This window comes from Chroicocephalus ridibundus, chromosome 9 (assembly GCF_963924245.1).
Source record: "Chroicocephalus ridibundus chromosome 9, bChrRid1.1, whole genome shotgun sequence".
NCBI lineage: Eukaryota > Metazoa > Chordata > Aves > Charadriiformes > Laridae > Chroicocephalus > Chroicocephalus ridibundus.
Genome location: NC_086292.1, coordinates 30,150,890 through 30,167,605, shown reverse-complemented (window position 1 = coordinate 30,167,605; position 16,716 = coordinate 30,150,890). Strand labels below are relative to the sequence as shown.

At 39.3% G+C, this 16,716-nt stretch overlaps 1 protein-coding gene across 1 annotated transcript in view; it reads left to right on the top strand.

The window, feature by feature from the left end:
- The window catches only part of UBE2Q2 (ubiquitin conjugating enzyme E2 Q2), a 48,668-nt gene extending 31,952 nt beyond the window's left edge, over positions 1 to 16,716 (top strand). The window contains exons 6-13 of the mRNA XM_063347370.1: positions 3,852 to 3,936; positions 8,009 to 8,069; positions 10,121 to 10,211; positions 10,520 to 10,578; positions 12,052 to 12,100; positions 13,009 to 13,104; positions 14,093 to 14,159; positions 15,940 to 16,716. Coding sequence (XP_063203440.1) covers positions 3,852 to 3,936; positions 8,009 to 8,069; positions 10,121 to 10,211; positions 10,520 to 10,578; positions 12,052 to 12,100; positions 13,009 to 13,104; positions 14,093 to 14,159; positions 15,940 to 15,971 — 540 coding nt within the window. The 3' untranslated portion in view covers positions 15,972 to 16,716. The remainder of the gene's footprint in view (positions 1 to 3,851; positions 3,937 to 8,008; positions 8,070 to 10,120; positions 10,212 to 10,519; positions 10,579 to 12,051; positions 12,101 to 13,008; positions 13,105 to 14,092; positions 14,160 to 15,939) is intronic.

The following is a 16,716-nucleotide window of genomic DNA, read 5'->3' as shown; positions in this document are numbered from 1 at the left end:
TTTTAGTTTCGTGGCCGAATTATGTGAAATGTGTTGAGAATGAGGCAATTCACCGTGCTGTTTTGATGTGTGACAGCATTTTTCTGGTCAGACAGAAAACAGACAATTCGGTCTCTGGGTTTAAAGCTGCAGTGAACTGTGCCTCCTACCTCAGATAACCACAGTCCGCTCCTTAGATGAGTTGTGTTTTGAGGGATGGAAGGGGAAAAGAAAATGTCCAAAGGAGAAAAGCTGAGGCTGCAAAACCAGCAGCCAGCTGGGGCAGTGGCATGTCTGTGCCCATTTCTGCACGGTTAGGTGTGCCCTGCTGACTTGCAAATGCAAGGCATGGTTCTGAAGTCCTCATTTTCTTAGGAGTTTCTTAACTGTTCTGTGAAGTATTTTACTCAAATTTATATGTCCACACTAAAATACTAATTAAGGATAGAAACACTTCTGAAAAATATGATGCCTAGACTGACTTGGACCAAAGTTTCACGTTTCTGACAGTGACAGAAGCACATCCTTAGGGGGAAGAGTTTGAGAACAGGACAAGTTTGTAGTGATGCATCTCACGAATATTTTTCACATCCAACAGTTCTGGCTCTGGGCATTCCTGCACCAGGTGTTTCTGTTATTTGCATCTCTCAGCAAATGGCATGTTGTCCACATAAACGTTTACCTCCTACAGCAGGGATTTCTCCAGCTTACCTGCTCATTGTTCTGGAGAACCACAAGTATGCTTGTACAGGAGAGAATCTGGATCTATTTGATTACTTAATAGGAAAAAAAAAATCACTGGGAGCTTGTCTGGCAGCTCTCTTAACTTCTTTGGTTTACAGATCAAACGTACATGACAGATGCCTGTCAGATCCCATGACTGACCAGTTACTTCTAAGGCAGTTGTAACTGTAAGTCTTGATCACACAACTGGATAAACGGGAGCTTTATCTCCCTTGGAGTGGTAAGTCTCCCTTTTCCAGAAGGATACTCAGTTATTTATATCTGAATTCAGTCTTTGAAATTATAACTTGCATATAGTGAGTTATTAGAAGTTAAAGTTTTTAATTTTACTACCATTATAGTCAAATCTGAACTCAGTGCTCTACTATATCACACAATGGTGTGATGCAAGTAGTACTCTCTTCTAAACTGCACTCTAACAGTAGTTACAAAAAACCAAAAGTGACACCAGAATGAATACTTGGTGTTTCAAAGTGGTGGTGTTCTGGCATTAAGGTTACCATCAGATATACCAGTGAATCTCGCAGGCTTCCTCTTCGACTTCCTGCGAGGGTAGTTCAGAGTGTGTTCAGTTCAGTTCTCCTCTGCTAAACTTCTTAGGTTAAGCTTGCAAACCTCTTTCTCTTGATCATAGATTACTAGTTTGCAGTCTATTGATTCTTTAGATTAGCAAGTCTACCTATATTTAATACTGCTATATAAGGAGTGGGCAGCCCAACTAGAAACTCCGAGGAAAGAAGAGTGAAAAACAGTTATAGACAAAGTCTGCTGAGGCTAGTTTACACACATTAAAATTAACCTTTTTTTTTTAATTCCACTTCAGTTTATCAGCAGTTATAATGTCACTCAGGAGAATGTGGGTGTGTTAAGTTTTGTTTTTTAAATTACTACAGTACAGAAGAGACTTAAATTTTCATATGCAAAGGTGAGCTTCCAACACTATATACAGAAATTCAGTAGCTTAATTTGATGGAAATAAAGATGCAATGAGGAAACTAATTTTCCACAGGATGTCTTTGGGATTCTAAGTAGTTTTTTAAATTGCCTGTATTTAGAGGTTGATATTCTGTGAAAAAGACACGAAAATTCCTTCTTTCAGTAAGCAGTACAGCAGATGAGGCAAGAATATTGCACAGCTCTGTACAGAAGAAAGCCAAAATCTTGATGCTTCTCTATGAAGTTTCTTTCCTCCAGACTCGACACATGCATGAGTCCCAACCTTAATGCTCCCAGTACAGGTCTGAAAAAGCACAGCAATTTTACAGAGAACGGGCATTAACACTGTGTTGTGTTAATTTGTTAAGTGTAATGCTTCATTTTTCAGCTAGTCTGCAAATAGTAGGTATAAATAGTAGTAATCTGCAAATAGTGTATATAATCAACCAGGTTTTTTTCCATACAGCTTCATTCACTTGCTGTTAAAGAAGAGAAATCCCTTCTTTGTCTGATGCTGCTTTATAGACAGGGGCTTCAGTAAACTGAGAAGTGACTTGTCTGGAGCCCTGTCTTTGTGTAGCTTTTGCTTAAATCAGATGAAAGGAGTTGCCTTTTATTTGCATATGTAATTACAAAGTTCATTTTTCATACTGGTCCGTTAAGAAAAACTAGTGGAATTTCAGTAATCTGCATAATTAAATCCAGTGGAATATGAAAATGAGAAGCCTAAAAGAATAGTCTACACAATATAGTGTGAAGCTAAGCATATTATATGATGCTACTGAACAGCAAACACAAAGGAGTATGTGGGGGCTTTAGCATCAAGTAACCATTGCTGATATTTAACCCTTATTAAGAAGTAATTTGACCCTACAATTAAGACCTTGTAGAATATATAATATCATTGTTGACTTCAGGCAAACAGGGATGATGTTTCCAATATTGGGCAATGGTCATACTGCTTCACATTCCTTCAGATTCCTCCTTCTCTGGCACTTCTCTCCAAAAAGGATCTGTTTGTAGATGGTCATAGTGTCTGAAAGGAAACTGAAGAAATAAATCTCTTCAAATTTTTAGATGGAGTGGAAAAACAGACTCATAAACTAATCATTCAGTACTTCCTATAGAGAGGCTGAACTTAAATTTATTCTAGGTGGGGGCTTTTTTGGGTTTGGGGGGTGTGGTGTGTGTTTGTGGTTGGTGGTTTGTTTGTTTTTTTCCTTTTCCCCTTCCTGAAACCATGCTTATGAGCCACATGTATTAGCCTGTGTGCAGTGGGAATGACTGACAGTTACTTGATAGCTACTGTGTTCATTAGTTTGTCAATAACTGGGGGGTTTTAGAGCAAGTCATATTTTTATATGCACAGCACTTAAAGGTTTCTCATTTATTTTTTTTCCTTTTTTGCTTTCACACTGTATCTGAGGCTGATATACCAGGTTCAGTAATTGTATGCTGAGTTTTCTATTGCGTTGAGATGATGAGTAATACAGAACTGAGCTCTAAAAGAACAGAAGAGGCTTCTGTGCTGGTTGCATAAACCACAAGAACTGTGACAAATTATAACAATATTTGGTATTTTAAGATTTACTTAGTTTTCCTCTGCGTAGGTGTTGACTGATATTTTTTCCCTCTGTTGCAAATAATAGCATTTTGCATTTTCTAAATATATTGGTTGGTCTTACTTCATCCAGACGCTGGTGTTCTGTAGTGGATACTTCCCAACTCCTGTACCTTTTTTCATAACCAAATAAAAATGCACTTCTGAGAAAACAGTAAAACCTTATGTGCAGAAGCTTGTTCTTAAGATTAGTCTTATTCTTCCTTCCAGTGCATGAGCAGAAGTTAAAAGGAAATGTAGAAATGTACTGTGGATCCAGGATGGAGATCAAAATGCCAAAGAGATTAAACTCCTTTACAGAAAAAGACGTCAGTTGTTGTACCTTGATTAAAAGTTTGTATCACCTCCACCATGTAGTAGTATATATTAATGTGCCACTTTAGAGGGAATGTCTTTCTTCTTTTGAGTGGTCATTGCTCACAAGAATATGTAACTGTTCAAAGATCTAATCCTAATACAGAAATTAATATGTTCTTAATACCTTCTAGTTAGTGTAACTTTGTAATGGAAATAAAGCTGTTTGATGTAAATATTACTCGTCACTTATTTGGAGTCTTTTTGTTCGTTTCAGGGTGCAGTCTCTGGGTCAGTTCAGGCTTCAGATCGACTTATGAAAGAACTCAGGGATATATATAGATCACAGAGTTATAAAACAGGTAAAATGCTTCAGATTTCCCTTCTTAAAATACACTTTAAAAGAATTCTCTTGGCAAATATTTCCTGCTAATCCTTCTGTGTTTTGTTGTCCTATGTATGTCTATACATGTTGTGTATGTGTATATACCTGTGCACATATATATAAAAATAAATGCATAGATACATCCATTATATATAATCTCATTATATAAAATAGTGTATTTGCGGAGACAAAGGAAGTCAGGATACGTATCCTCTAAAACATTCTTCCTTTTTGTTGTGCAAAGCTTCATGCGAGAATTAACAGAACTGGTGTAACTATGAGAATGCTCTTGGGGTGGATGACTACAAAGAACAACTCAAGATCACTCCTGTGGGACTTCTGAGTTTTCAGCACTAGCTGAAATTCAGCTCTCCAGGTAGATAGGGGAAGAGCTTTGGCTGCTACCAGCGGGTAGTACTGCTCACGAGAATATGCTTGCTGTAGAGGGATTTGTGTTCAGTAGCAGAAGGTTTTGTTGTTACACAGGATCTAACCTGAATTACACTGCTGTTACTTTTATTATTCTGTGATGGTGTTAACCTGATCCTGAGCTCCATGTATTCCTTGGAATAAGGATATAAATGACAATAGAAAACAAGCTTGTCTTTTATATTTGGTGGAATAACAAACACTCATTAGCTGTAGGTAGGTGGTTGGCTGTTCTATTTGCTGTATACAAGGGCTGTATCTAAAGTAGCTCAGCAAAGGAATCAGTGTATTGAATTGTCTCAGTGTTACCATACAAGTAGAAATTACATAGATTTCAGGCTAGTTGTATTCCTGTAAGTCAGCTGAGTGGACAACTCCATCACTGGATGGGAACCTGTGAGAACTGTACATGAGAACTGTATGAGAACCTGGTGCAGGTCAGGATGGGAACAGGAGGAATGCCCAGTTAGGAAGTCAGTCTAAACTTTAATCCTCTGTTTTTTATGCTTCTGAACTTCTCCCCTAGTTTATTTCTAGTGGGCTTAAATCTCACTTCGTGGCTATGGCATTTTAATTTGTGTGTAAAAGGGTAGAGGTGAACAGACAATAGGCTCCTGTTTTGATTTGCCATATTTGCCTTCAAGGTAAATATTTTTATGTGCTGAAGTACTGTGGACAGTGGTAAAATGTCTGAAGTATAAATTTGATGAGGTAACCTAGTGTTGATCTAGTGTAGCCTACTTCTTCTAGGCTTTATTGGAACTGAGTGCTTGCCAGCGTGCCCTAATCACCGTCTATCCGGTAAAGAACTGATTAGTGGATCTAAGGAACAGCCTAGAAATAGATCTGTATTAAGTCATGAGGGATGCTTTGCTGCCCTGGTGTGATTTTCAGGGTTTGTTTTTGTGGTTAGAAGAAAGACGGGGTATAACAAATCTACTTGACTATAAAAACCGTATGGTACTTAATCACATGGTGGTACTGCTGCAGGCGCGAGCAGGAGCCCCTGTCGTAGGTGTGGTTTGAGGTGAGGACTTGGGTTGCTTAATAATGCCATTTCTTGGCTTTGGATTAATAACAAGTCGTAACTAGTTGCAAAAGACTGAAGTCCTCATGTAGGAAAGCATACTCTGAATGATGAGGAAAAGTAGATCTTGCTAAACTGTAAAGAAAGTTGAGATATTAAAGGGTGAGTATAGTAACTTATTTTTAGCTTATGACTCAGGAATACATAGAAGGACTGCAACTGGATGCCTTGTGTCAATCTCTAAAACATGTTAATGAAGTAAAATGTCAAATGGAGATTCACACTACGAAACTGATGTTGAAACACCATCCTACTGATACGTTTATTAAATTTTGCCAGTAAATTATGCTGTTCACTATAAAACTTACCAAGATTCATTCCTTATGGATTCATTTAGTCTTAGGACTTGAGGACTTTTTTTCCTCTTAATGCCTAAATTAAGAAAAAAAAGCGTATGAGCCGGTTCCACATAACACCTCTTGACTATTAAAAAAATCAAACAAAACCTCCTTCAACTTTAGATAGTGTTGTTAAGAAGCTTCTGTATCAAGATGGCAAGCAACCCTGATGCTGCTGCTGTTTTGAGGACATACAGGTAATATTCAGCTCAAAATGTGGGTGCTTGAAAGGTTGATTGGCAGCTGGCTGTTCTGTTAAGGCTCGTTCTTGTCAGTCCTGAACTGTGTGCATGTCTCTGAAGAGAACCCTTTTACAGCTTCTGGTTTAGGTATAGTACAGCTTTTAAAGCCAGCAAAAGTTGTTCCTTTGGGGAAGCTAGCAAAACATGTGGACCTTGGTCACCTGTGAGCTGAAGGGCTGGTACCTGAATTCCAGGTAAGAGCATCACTTTCAGGGTGATGGAAGGAACACAGGGATAGGACTAAAGGCTTAGTGAATAAACAAGCTGATGGAAGGTCTCTTGTGATCTTCCATTATTTAGGATATTGTCAGAGTCCTTACTGTAACTTGTTCTGTTGCCTGTAACAAGTATTTTAGACTCACGCTAGGTGCCAAAGCCATAATACTGAGTGGCTGCTTCTTCCAGTCTCCACTCCCTTTTGGATGTAGGCAGAAGAAAATATTCTGGATACAGCGGTGGCATAGATTAATCATTAATGGGAGCTGACAATGAGCGGAGTTCTGAATGTCAACTCTTTTGTTGTTACATCAGCACAGTACAAATTGAAATTTTTATACTTCGTGACTTCCGCTTATACTAAGGGCAATCCAGAAAATAGTGTCCTTGAATCTGGGAAATTGGAAAAAGGCCTTAATAGCTCCTTCTGTTCATCCTTGAACAGAAAAGTGTGGTGTCTCTGAACTAGCTGCTGATTGAAAGGGACGTTGAGAGCACAGTGAGTAATTTTTCAGACCTACTTTGTTGTCCTAGACTTAGGAAAAATTTTAAATCATGATCTTGGCTGCGGTATCCACTTGTTTGTGGCACCGTGGTAAAGAGAAACAAGCATGGTTTCTTTACGTTGTCTACTGAGTTTTGGAATGCTTTAGAAATAAAGGTGTCGGGACAGCTTGAAATGTCACCTGTACTCCAAGTACTAATAGTTAAAAGTTTCAACTGCATGATACTGTATTCTAGAATAAAACTCAGCAATGAATACTGTAATTCCTTGCAGAGAATGTGGTGACTGCAGTCTATTGGTTGTATAGACTTCAGAAATCCTAGGCAGTTTTCCGATTTGCATATGTCTTTCAAATAATTACGTCAGCAACAGATATGCCATTAAATATTAGCCCACGTAACAACTTTAATCATAGTTGTTTCGTGTATATGCATGAATAGTTGGGGGGAAAGAGATTAGACTTTTGAACATCACTTATACCATTTTCTAAATCTTGTCTGATGGCTAAAGACTTACTAATTATTTTTTTTTCCTGGGCTGTTTGTGAACTGCTGCAGAGAGGAAGCTTGAATGTCCAAGAAAATAGCAGATAACCTTTCATTCTTCCCTTTGAGTGAAATGCACAACTGTTGTTTAACATGCTTAAAACAAATGGACCACTGAAAACCACCAGTGGGCTTCTAGAGACAGCTATTCTTTTGATGCATCTTTCTGGCTGCTTTGGCCAACTGCTGGGAATGTGCTTCACCTAGTGCAGCGTCGTCTTTTTTTGGGTTTCTGCTCCATATGCAGAAACAGCTCCATTCTGCTCCTGTCCTGGTCTGCCAATACTGATGAGAACCTGTGAAATACAGTGCTGCATATCGGGCTGCGTGTTAAGTGTTTTAAAAGTACGTTGTTCATGTACTGGGTATAAAATGTACTGAGCAAGCTGGAGTTGTAGCTGTGGAAAGTTTGAAAGGGAACTGGGAGGAGGGGGGAATGGTTAGGTGTCAGAAAATCATTTTGATTCACGTGGAATTATTTTTATAGAAGTGAAAGAACTTTTTTTTCCTTGTGGTTGCTCAGAAGTGCTTCTGCTGTTGGAGGAAGGATGTGACTTAGTATCAGTATCTTATCTATTGCTTTACACCTACTGACAGTATTTGTACTTAAAAGGAAATAATGTTTTTGCTAAATTTTACCGTGTTAAACTTTTAGTGCATAATTAATTCTATCTAATATTTCTACAGGGATATATTCAGTGGAACTGGTAAATGACAGCTTGTATGAATGGCACGTTAAGCTTCTAAAGTAAGTTATTAACGTTTATTCATGTTCTGAAGAATCTGTTTTATTATCGCTGCAGAGATTCTTACTTTTGATAGATGAGAATCTCTATCCAGAGCGTATGAAACAGTGTGTGGTGGCTACAATTCTGGTATACAAAACTGTGTGCAGAGATTGAACTGTACTAATTTGCTGGCAAAAAACCAACCCCTCTTTGCACAGCCAACGCAATGCATATTACCGTAACTTTCGTTAGTGTTGAATTATCTTTCCAAAACTACTCCGAAATACTAAACTTTAAATGATGAATTTTTTTGTCAAGAGTTTTTGTCTGGATGGATTCAGTTTAGTTTTGTTTGGTTTTAATTTCAAGAAAATGCAGCTTCTAGTTTCATTCAAGATGTAAGAAGGAACAGAACTGTCTTAGTGTCATTAGTTCTTTATTTCTATAGCTGAGCAGACACATGGGACCAAAACTTTTAGGTATAACGTAATTATGACATATAATTATATAACTTGTCTTTTCTTACGTATGGCTTTTCACTGTGTGTACTAGATGATAACTCCTCTTGTTGTGTCCATAGTCTAATAATTTTAATTCTTGCTAATGGGCTCACCTGCAAGATCATCCTACAAGCAAACCTGTAGGAAGGAGGAGCCTGTCCAGACTAGCCTGGGTGGCAGCAAAAGATGGCAAGGGATGAAAGAACTTCCATCAGTTCAGATATGTCGTGGCCAATAAGTGTAAGGACGTAAGCTGTTTTGGCACAATAGTTGACCTGCCCGTAGGAGTTGTCGTCTTGTCCTAGTGGGAAGACTCATGAAAATATTGTACGAAAACGTATTTCACCAGCTGCTTAAATACAGTTTTGTTTCCTTCTTAGTGTAATCATAGGCATGTAAGCGTTTTGAAGCTGAAAATGGCAGGAATGATGTATGCCAGAAAAATCTGTGCCATATTACAGGAGGCCTTGTCTGTCGAGCACTGCACCACTGTGCAGTGATCTGAAACTTCTTTTCAAGTGCTGTGAACAGGTCTGGTTTTCTGCCTTCAAGAAAGAAAATGGAGTGCATGCAGCAAATGGCTTCCAGCATGATTAAGAGAAGATAAGAAGTGTTATGTTATGTTATGTTTGTTTATCCCAGCAAAAAGTGTCTGAAACAGATGAACTGGGTGCAGACTAGCTGAGGAGTAAATGCCAGAGAGAAAAGAGCCCGTTTGCCTAAGGAGCAGTGTTGTTACTAGAACAAGTAATTCTGAACTGGCCTAGTACAAGTTAGGCTGGAAATAAAAGATTTCTAACCATTGGGAGCTTTTCTTCTGAACGAGTGTCCCATTGGTAGGATGGGGACAAACTGCCCAAGTAATTCTGAACCGGGATCTAATGAATTTGTGGTTTCACCTGTAGCAAAGGCTTGGATTTAATAGCCCATCAGTCCCTTTAACATCTGCTTTGGGCTTGCCACAGGCATTTTTTGACTACTCTCTTTTAAAAGCTGCTGGGTGTCAGAGCGCAGGTGGGATTAACCCAGTAGTGTCGGAATTAATGTCTAGGCTGCTCGCCACTGGCATTTTGTAACAAACAATTGTTGAAATTCTGCTGAGCCGAAGCTGCTGGCTTTAGTAGTTCTGCTGATGCAGGTTACTTCTAACAGCTGACACAGAACTGTGATCCCATATTCCATAAAGGATTCACTAACTCTGTGCTGAAAACTAGATCACTACAATCTTCCTGTTAAAAACTTTTTTTTTTTTTTATTTTTTTCCCTCTTCTTTGGACATACATTTCCAGTGAACTGAAGAGAATTAAAATTGCTGTTTTCAAATAAACAAGTTATTTTGTGCTAACTATGCTCAAATAACACTTGATAGCGTTGGGAATGTACTGCGTTGCAGCAAGCTGATCTCATGGTGAAGTGTTTACTTTGTAAAGGGAGCAAGAGTTTTCTACAGTTCGCTTCAAATTACAGCTTGTAAACTACAAATACATAAAGGAGGCCTTTAGGAGTAATTACTATTTACAGGTAGTGAAAACAACAACTTCATCCAGGATCTCCCCCTGCTTCTTTTGTAGGGTTGACCCTGACAGCCCACTGCATAGTGATCTTCAGGTCTTAAAAGAAAAAGAAGGTGTAGAATACATTTTACTCAACTTCTCTTTTAAGGTATGTGTCTATGGCAAGAAATGCTGGGGTTGAATTTGTAGCTTACTGTAGAAAGTGACTGAATTTGTTACTTGTCTAAGGATGGAGCTGCAGCATTAAAAAAAAAAAAAAAGGCAACTTTCCGTTTGTTACTAAAGCTTCACAAAAATTGCTGTTTAGGCAGTCCTGTGGAAAAGTGGTTTTTACAGAACTGAAAAATCTTACTGCTTTTAATCTGATTTGCCAAATAAGGCTACTGAAATACTTCCTGGTTAGGAAAACACTGCCACAGTGTATTTCTTAACCCCTTTTTTTCTTATGCTTTTCAGGATAACTTCCCTTTTGATCCTCCCTTTGTGCGAGTGGTATCTCCTGTGCTCACGGGAGGGTAGGTTTGAGTTGTCTTACAGTAATTTTACTTTGTGGTAAAAATGCTACAACTTGAGATCGGTTGATTGGGTTTGAGGGAACGTTTTGAGGCTATGATATAGACTTCCAGAAATTTCCTGTAAATACATGCATGAGCTGCTGTAGACCTCGGGTTTGGTGAAGAGCTCAAAGTGCCATATGGAAGGCTTCCTTCTCAAGCTTTATGAACTGAGTCGGCAAACAGCCGGGCACAGTTCCTCTTTGAATTGCTTAGTTGGTGTCCAGCTTTGAAAGACTGCGCCTGCCATGATGTTTAAGAACTGCTCGCTTTGTGGGTGGTTAACACCGCCGCTAATTAGCCTGTCATTCAGAATAGTGGGGTGTTTGGAGTTGGTGCTTTGAAGGGGTCTTCATCCCTGTGTTGCCTTAAACTTGCTGTACAGTCTTCACTGACTCTCCTTTGCTGGTAACACTGCCAAAAAGTTTTTGTCTAAAAACTCTTCAAATGCTATTCCAGAAATACAACATTTAATTAACACCAAGTTGTAAAAGTCATCTAAACTGTGTTTGAAGTGCTGTCTGTGTCACAGAAACTTGTATGTATCCATGGAGAGAAGACTAAATTCATCTTCTAAAGCTTTTATGTGTTTCCTGCTAACAGGAAATTATACCTGTATGTTTGAAAATGCAGTCTGTGATACCTGATGCTGATTCTGATTTGGTTTGAATTGCTGTCTGTCTTTTTTGCATTGAAGAAATTGTTAGTGCAGTTAAATAGTGTTCATGAGGGTTGCTGTTACCAAAAAAGTAAAGAAGCAGTGCCAGACACCGGGAAACTCATTTGGATTCTGATTTTGTCACACAGATCTACACTGTTTGGACATCCTCATTGTAGAGGAGACTACAGTTTTGGAGTGGTAAACTCTACTCTCTCGGTCCAAGTTTTGTGACAACCGGGCGTGCTGCCTCTGAGTCCCGGTCGGCACAATCCATGATGAAGTGGTATTAAAATTAGAAAGTGGTTTTTAGGAAAAGAGCAAGTGAAGATCTGCGTTATCTCATTTGTCTACTTCTTTGATTTATAGGTGTACCTACGGTGTTTGGAATTGTGTTAAATTTCTTCAGAGAAGTGAATTTGTTTGGGTTTTTTTACAACTACATGTCAGTACTATGTAACCCTAAAAAGCAACGTTCCTTTTTACACGGTTTGTGTGCAGTTGTGTAAGCAGTTGTGCCCACTAGCTCGGTCACTGATTTTAACTAAGTGTAATTAGCAAAGGAAATATTTTTTTGGTCTCACAACGCTAATCGTCTTTGCATAAGTATAATATGGCTAACTAGTTACAATATATTACTGGTTAAAGGGTATTTTGGCTTTATGTGAACAAAAAATTTAACAAACTAGCCTGCAAGAGCTTAAAGTGCTGTGAACAGTTCCATCTTTTCACTAACTGCTGATGACAAATATATTTTCTTCCATGTTTGTTTCTAGGTATGTCCTAGGTGGAGGTGCATTATGCATGGAACTTCTTACTAAACAGGTGAACACAGACTCTGTTATCTGGATAATAACAAAGCATGCTTTAAAATAATGGAAATAGGTGTTCCCCCTGCGTAGAATAAATTACATGCTCCAAAGGGCACATGGTGGAATAAACCTCAGTTCCACCAGATTTGCCTTGCTGATCTTGTGTGGGATCTTCTTTCCCACCTTGGATGGCTTGCAAGAGAGTCTGAGGAACAGGCAAGAAGTGGGAGCACATCAGCTTTGAATTCTCAGAATTTCTGTGAGGAAGCCAGTCCAAAGAGTGAGTTCTGAGGAGCAAGACACATTGTTTTCTTCTCCAGAAGCCTCTGCTACTGCACGACGTCAGCTCTGGAGAAGCGAGGAATGCAGAAGATTGTAGGCACAGATGACTCTTGTGTACACAAAGTGATGGGTTTTCTCTTTAAAAATACGAAAAGAATGGAGTGACCATTTGCAGGCTCTGGCAGAAACTTTTGTGAACCCTGGAAGGTAAAGCAATGCCAGAGAGAAGCAGTAATTTTAATGGGAGCAAAATTGTCATAGCTCACTCGATGGTTTCATTAGATAGCAGTCTATTGAAAGTCTGCTTCTTGCAGCAGGAATATGTAATTTCTGTTGTGATGTTGCTGAAAATGCGTGAATGCTGTAATAATGGAGCTCTTCTTGTTTCTGTCTTGGTGTATTTTGGAAATGTGTGATTCAGGCTTTTCATTCTTCCTACAGGTTCTTATTACTAATACTGTATATGACTTTCCAGATTTTCTCTGGAAAATAAACGTTTAACTGCAAACAAGTAGTTAAAACTGGAGTGCAGAAAAAAAAATAATTAAATATCCTAAAGTACACCTTCCAAAATAGATTTGCAAGGTGAGCGCAAGAAGCAAGTATGCATTATATAGAAATATTTCCTTCTTCCTCCAGGGCTGGAGCAGTGCCTACTCAATAGAATCGGTCATCATGCAGATCAATGCCACTTTAGTCAAAGGAAAAGCCAGAGTACAGTTTGGAGCCAATAAGGTAAATATGCTGTGTATATCAGCTAAACAACTTACCGTTAGGCTTCTTGCCTTTTCTGACTTGCACAGAAGATGTTTAATGGCACAATTGTCATTGCAAATATATTTGCGTTTTGATTTATCTTGATGTCTGGTGCATGTATGAGTATTTTATTGGCAGTTAAGTATGAGTCTGTTAAGAAATGATGAATGTGTGAGAAGGATAAAACCTTGGGATGGGCAAGGTGTGTAAGTAGTTGGACTTGTACCATCCCCGTATTGGCAAGGTGGGGAGGGAATGAGGATTTGGAATTGGGAATTGGGAGGGTTTGGAAATGAGAAGGGCTGTAGACGACAGCCTGACTGCCATGATCACATACGCCGCTGTCAAGAAGTTCTCCTCCTTTTGCTGCACTGGACACCTGCAAAGTTTCATGAGAGGGAGAAAAGTAATACCACGCAAATAGTTCAGAGCTAGCTGTTCAGCGTTCATTGAAATCATAGTTCAGCTCAAGTGTGCATGCTGGTAACAGACCATAACTTAAAAGACTTTGGAGTACTAAATGCTGTTTTCAAAGGAGCTCTAAATATTTAAGTCAATGAAAATGTCATTTTAAGTACTGATTCAAGGATGGTGAACTAGGTGAGGTGTAGAAGTTTATGGTCAGATTTCTGTCTAACCTGGCGGCTGGTCAGCTGAGCAAGACGGAGGTAGGGTGGGGATTGCCTAAACCCGCCGTCCCGGCTGCACACTTCTGGCTTCTGAACCCTCCGATAGAGGGGCCTTTCCAGCAGCAGGGGTGTGCAAATTATTGTCGCTATGATGGAGGAGAAATGAGAAAATAAGGGTATTTGTCTTGAAAATCTTGTACTTTAAAGCCAGGGAAGTTGTAACATCGTGCATGGTTTTTTCTTTGTAAGCCCACTGTAGAGTTTCTTTGTAAAACTGTTCTGAAGTTTCGCACGTCTAGATGCTGGTTTTCTTATGGTAGTTTTTTTTCTCCTTTCAGAATCAATATAATCTAGCAAGAGCACAACAGTCCTATAAGTCACTAGTACAAATACATGAGAAAAATGGTATGTACATTCTTGTGACTTTGTCCTTGTCTGCACAGCAACCTGGGAATCGGTGTTTGGCCACAGTAAAACTTGCAGTGCCAGAGTGTCTTATGTTGGCTTGGGAAGACCGTAAATGGTGTTTCCTTTTTCTCATCTTCCAATAGGAAGACAATAGTGCTTAAAGTAACTGGACTAACAATCTTTGCAACTCTTCCAGCTTCCATGTGTTCCTACTGTCTTTTGAAAGGTATTTCAATTTCCTTTTCAGCCAGTTGATCGAGTAACTTTATTGTTACCGTAGCTTTTAAAGTGTCTTGTTAGTGAGGTACCTGCTGGAAGTTTGCCTCTTTCCCCTGAAAGGCTTTGTTTCAGTGTGGTGAGACCTTAGTAGTAATAACCATTGAGGAAGAGGTAAAGTGGAAAGAAAGACCCAGAGACTCAAAACTACAAAAAGCCTGAGTGAAGTGCGCTGGCTGGAAAGCTGTGCAATAGAAATGGGAGACACATTTATGTTTTTACCCTATTTAAAACCAGTTAAGGGTCTCTCAGCTGCATGAAACAAGTGTTCAAGTGCTTCAGGTATGATTGGATTCATTGTGCCAGGAGGAGCAGACAATGAATGACCTTTAGAAGGTTACATTATGTAAAAGTAGTCAGCAGAGCCGGTGCCCTGGTCTCATGAGGAGGGAGTTAGTCCCAGTTACCGCTTCTGTGATGTTCCTTGATCCAGGTCGGACACAGTCTCCTCTGGGAATTCATGTTGCTGTGAACATTACAGTGTCTTTCGGTGTGACTGCACAGAGCACCTCAGTTTCCCTACCGCTAAAATTGAATGTGTTGCCTTCTCTGCTACTGGGAGGAAGATCAAAGATAACGACTTTAAAATGCTTTCCAGTTTTATGATATTTTGATCTTGCCATTAACTGAGTCTTTTGCTTTTTTAGTTTGCTACAAAAGCCAGCATGGCTGTCTGTTTACTTCTAGCTATGTGCTAGCCTTGACTACAGTGGTTACTGCTGCCGCAGGAGCTGTACACAAAGCATTCACAGCATTTATTGCTGCTACGAAAGGTGTCTTTAACTTATAGCTGCTACCTGTTCTCTGGGACAACATAAATAGGCCCTGTACTCACTGTACAGAAATTTAGAGGATTTTTTTACAGTGGTGGCTGGGGGAATTAAGATGGGCGATGTGGAGGTGGCTAGGGAAAAAAAAACTGTTCAGGCTTGATCAGGTATGATTCAGCTGCTGAACGTGCCAAATCCTATCAAGAGGCTGGTTAATTCAACTGACATTTCTGAGTCCATTCCTACAGCAAGATTTACAGAAGTAGGATGAACTGTTCAAATGCTTGTCCATGCCAAGCTCTTCAGTAGGCAAGGTGATGGGATTTATATACAAGTATCCCAGTGTAGTTGTGTTTGTACGTCTGTGCATTGAGTGGCTTGAAGACTTGGGGGTCTTACCTGTATTCCTTTTGATTTTGGTATGGCAATGTTCCTCCCTCAACAGCTTCCTCTGTTGATGTCCAGCTTGTCCAACTTAGCTGCTGACACAAAAAAAACCCCAAACTTCGAAGTGTTTAATTTTCACGCCCAAATGCTGGGTCCGGTCCTGGAACGAGCCATGTGTTTATCTCCCACTGCAGACCACTAGTGTTTTGGGCACTGGGTCTGACTGAGCTGGCTTTAAGGGGGAAGGAAGGAGCCAGATGAGGCTTCCATCTCCCACAGACTCAGAGTACGATGGTCTTGATGGAGCTGTGCCGGTACCTAACGCATTTCTCTGTTCTCCATAGGCTGGTACACTCCTCCGAAAGAAGATGGCTAACATTGAGGACTGTTGTATACCTGGACCAATATCAACAAAACAAGCTCTTTTTTATGTTTTCCAACACACAGACTCAAGCTATGAGTGCCCCTATAACAGCCGTACTGAAGACTTTAGCTATTAGATAAGTTAGTGGATAATCTGTCAACTGACACGTAAAGTATAAATTACAGCCTTACCATTCCGCTCTTCTTAGGTATCTGGACTGAGCAGTTTGGGCCTTTACCATATTTGTTCTTATGGATTAAGCGTATTTGGGCCACGCCCTCCCTTCTCCCTTTTTTTATTTGAAAGCGTAAGCTCCCTCCAGCAGGCTATCGAGTTACTAAAGATCGTTCAATAGGAGTGAGTCGTTCACACACTTTTGTGTATTTCTTACCTTTTGCAAAATGCAGACTGCAGAGACTTACGTTGTATTGTTTCATTTAAAGCCAAGACGTTTAATACATTGTTTAATACTGTTTTAGGAAATGTCAGGTCTTGCAAATCACAGTAGTTTTTCTGGTCTAAAATGACAGCATTTGTAGTATTTCCAAATTAATGATATAGGAAAAACACATGTATGTTAAGTAATTAAACATTTTTCATGGCTGTATGAGAATATGAACTGTTTCTTGGAAAAGATGCTCTTTGTTTAGATTATGTTAATTTTTTGTTTTGGTTTGGATTTTTTGTTTTTCTTTTCATTTTTGGTCAGGTTTTTTTTTTTGGTTTTTTTTTGTTTTGTTTTTTTTTTGTTTGTTTT